This window comes from Galeopterus variegatus, unplaced genomic scaffold (assembly GCF_000696425.1).
Source record: "Galeopterus variegatus unplaced genomic scaffold, G_variegatus-3.0.2 Scaffold6279, whole genome shotgun sequence".
Classification (NCBI taxonomy): Eukaryota; Metazoa; Chordata; class Mammalia; order Dermoptera; family Cynocephalidae; genus Galeopterus; species Galeopterus variegatus.
The window spans coordinates 41,060-43,938 of NW_007732390.1; the positions used below are offsets into that span (position 1 = coordinate 41,060).

Genomic DNA, 2,879 nt, shown 5'->3' on the forward strand with positions numbered 1-2,879 from the left:
CTCTTTATTGTGAAATGAAGAGACACTGCTGAAACATCTGAGCTTCACAATGCAATAAAGGACGGTGCCCCAAAATATAAATATACAGACAGAAAGACATTCTGCAATATACTGTATTTTTTCTTTCTTTTTTTTTTTTTTATCTTGACAAGCTAGTCTGTTTTAATTGAGACAGTTTTACCATTTTTATATAAATTTAGAAAGGGCAGTAACTTCATAGCATTCTACATTGAGAACAATTCTAAGATGGATTTTCTTCAACCTTTCGTAATATCCAACATCGACAGAGTGATTACCACTGGCCAGGCACTCTCTTCTGCACTGCACATGTGCTCACTCATTTAACCCTCCCATTGTTAAGAGAGGTGGAATCTGAGACCCAGAGAGGTAACAAACCTGTCCGGGGTTGCACAACTACCAAGTTTCAGAATTCAGTTTAAACCAGCCAGTCTGGCTCCACAGTAGAGCCACCACCAAAACTCTTCTTTACCTGCCATGAAAGAAATGTCCTTGGCCAGCTTTGAGGGCAAGTTGCACAATGACTTCTCTCTCACTTTTGTGCAGATGACATCTGGTGTAAATAGACACTGGGCAGGTGACTCTGGGATAGAAAAATATAGGAGCAACCCTGCGTTTAGTTCAGGACTAGCGAAGAGGCAAAGGCAGGGGCAGGCCTGGTCATTTTCAGGTCTGTTTTAGTTGTAATTGCCAACATTCCTTCCATTTTATTTTGGGGTGGTAATTTCAAATTAATCAAGGCTAGTTTTAGAAAAATATTCACACCTTAAACACATTTATTTCTTTCTGCGATTTTGTCACATCTATTCAGAACCCTGAGGACTGTCTTCAGTTCCAGATGGTGACCGTGACTGTGACAAGGTGTGAGTTGAGGATTGGGGACTGGCAGTGCATTTCCATGTACTGTATTTCAAATGCATTTACAAAGAAATGCCAAGTAAATCAGTTAGAAACTAAGGAAAATAGTTCATAGTAATGGAGATGATGCCATTTCAGGATCTGCAGCCATAAATAGCTTTAATACAGAGATGAAGAAGTTTGTTAGATTGGAATTCCCTAATTTTCATAAAGAAACATTTCCCTGCACCCAGTGCTGACCAGTATTTTGGAGCTGCAAAATATTTATAAACAGTGAGGCTATTCCAATGTGTTATTTACTTATATTTATTAGTACTTGGAATTTTATAGTTATTTAAAAAAATTTTCCAATCATCTGCTCCTCCAACATTTACCTTCTATTAGAGTACTCTGCCAGATTTCCTAGGTGCCTTAATTTTGAGGATGATTAACTTGATTTTAAAGATATTTCTCAATACTGATAGCTTAGTGTTAGATATAACTGTTCTCTAGGAAGTTTCAGGTTTGCCATTTTAATGTGTTAGGGCAAATTTGTTTAAAGCTATTAAAAACTATACCTTAGTATATAAGTGCTTCCATAATAACCTAAAAATTTTTAAAGGCCAACTTAAGAAGCCCAACATAATACCAAGAAACCACTTTTATACACAAAGCAGAATATTACTCATTACTTGATTAATAAAATATGTTTATTGTAGAAAAAGTTATAGCTCATTGCTTAATCTAGAAGAATTGAAATAACCAATAGCTCACTGTTGGAATTTTAAATAGAACCTATAGTTGTTTATACCCACTTAAATTTCAAAGTTAATATTTCCTGCTGGCTGTTGCCCAAGTTTTGGATGTTTTGGGCTTTCAGATAGAACAGACATTAATTAACATGGATATGTTTATGTAAATAAATTTTTGCTGTATGTTAATGAAACAATGAAACTTTAAAAAATCTTTTTAGTCATAACTACCAACAATTCAGATACTAGTTACTTTGTTAGTTTCTTTATTTCTTCACCTCGATCCTCCTTTCTTCTCCTGCATATTTTTCTTTTGAGATAGAGTCAAGAATGGCCTGATATACTGAGTATAGACCCTGAGTCATATTTTGTATTCCCGATTCACAGAATACATCATTGTAAATTAGGCACACATAGATATATTTCTCATTTCTAAGGACCTAATTACTTTGATGCATTTGATTGTCAAGACATAGTCATTTTAGTAAACATAAAATACAGAATTTTGTAAAATGTAATTGGAATGATGCCTAAACCTATAGTCTAGACTCTAACATAGTTAAAAACTATGTTAACAAATGTGCTATAATTATAAATGGTGTTTTGATTTATACTATTTAATATTTACACTTTTCATTTGCATTTTTAAAATACAATTAGGACTATCTTCCGTGTGTATGTGTGTAATTTTTCATATTTTTATTTAACATTATTATAAAACTTTCCCTTTTCAATAAAAAAAGCAAAACCCACCTTTAACTGTATAATATTCCATCAAGCTATATGCTCCTTTTCAGAGATGTGGGTCCTTTTCGGAGCCTCCATTTTATAAACAATAGGTGCTAAATACATTTATATCTGTTATAACTCCTCCTGCTTATTTATTCTAATTTTATTTTAGGCTAATAGAATCATAACTGGTTTAGAATTCCACTGGTGTATTTTAATGTGTGCATACCTTTGTTAGCACTTTTTACCAAAAGAAAATAGTTTTACTTAAGATTTTTTTTTCTCTTTTCCATTTTAAAACCACTTAAAGTTCTTGTAAATCATTCTCTCCCAGGCATTGCAAAGCTGGAAGAAGGGGATGAACTTCAACTTGCAATACCACGAGAAAATGCACAAATTTCACGGGATGGAGATGGCACCTTTTTTGGTGCATTGAAACTGCTGTGACCTATTTACACCATGTCTACATCTATTTTCCTCCCTTTCTCGGTACTTCTAAGAGGAAAATACTTAACTGGAAATACCGGGGGGGGGGGGGGGGGG

General features: G+C 34.1%; 1 protein-coding gene across 2 annotated transcripts in view; it reads left to right on the top strand.

Moving 5' to 3' along the window:
• The window catches only part of TNFSF13B (tumor necrosis factor (ligand) superfamily, member 13b), a 40,861-nt gene extending 38,078 nt beyond the window's left edge, over positions 1-2,783 (top strand). For both annotated transcript variants that reach the window (XM_008590684.1, XM_008590685.1), the window contains one exon: positions 2,671-2,783. In XM_008590684.1, coding sequence (XP_008588906.1) covers positions 2,671-2,783 — 113 coding nt within the window. The remainder of the gene's footprint in view (positions 1-2,670) is intronic.
• The last annotated feature ends 96 nt before the right edge of the window (positions 2,784-2,879 follow it).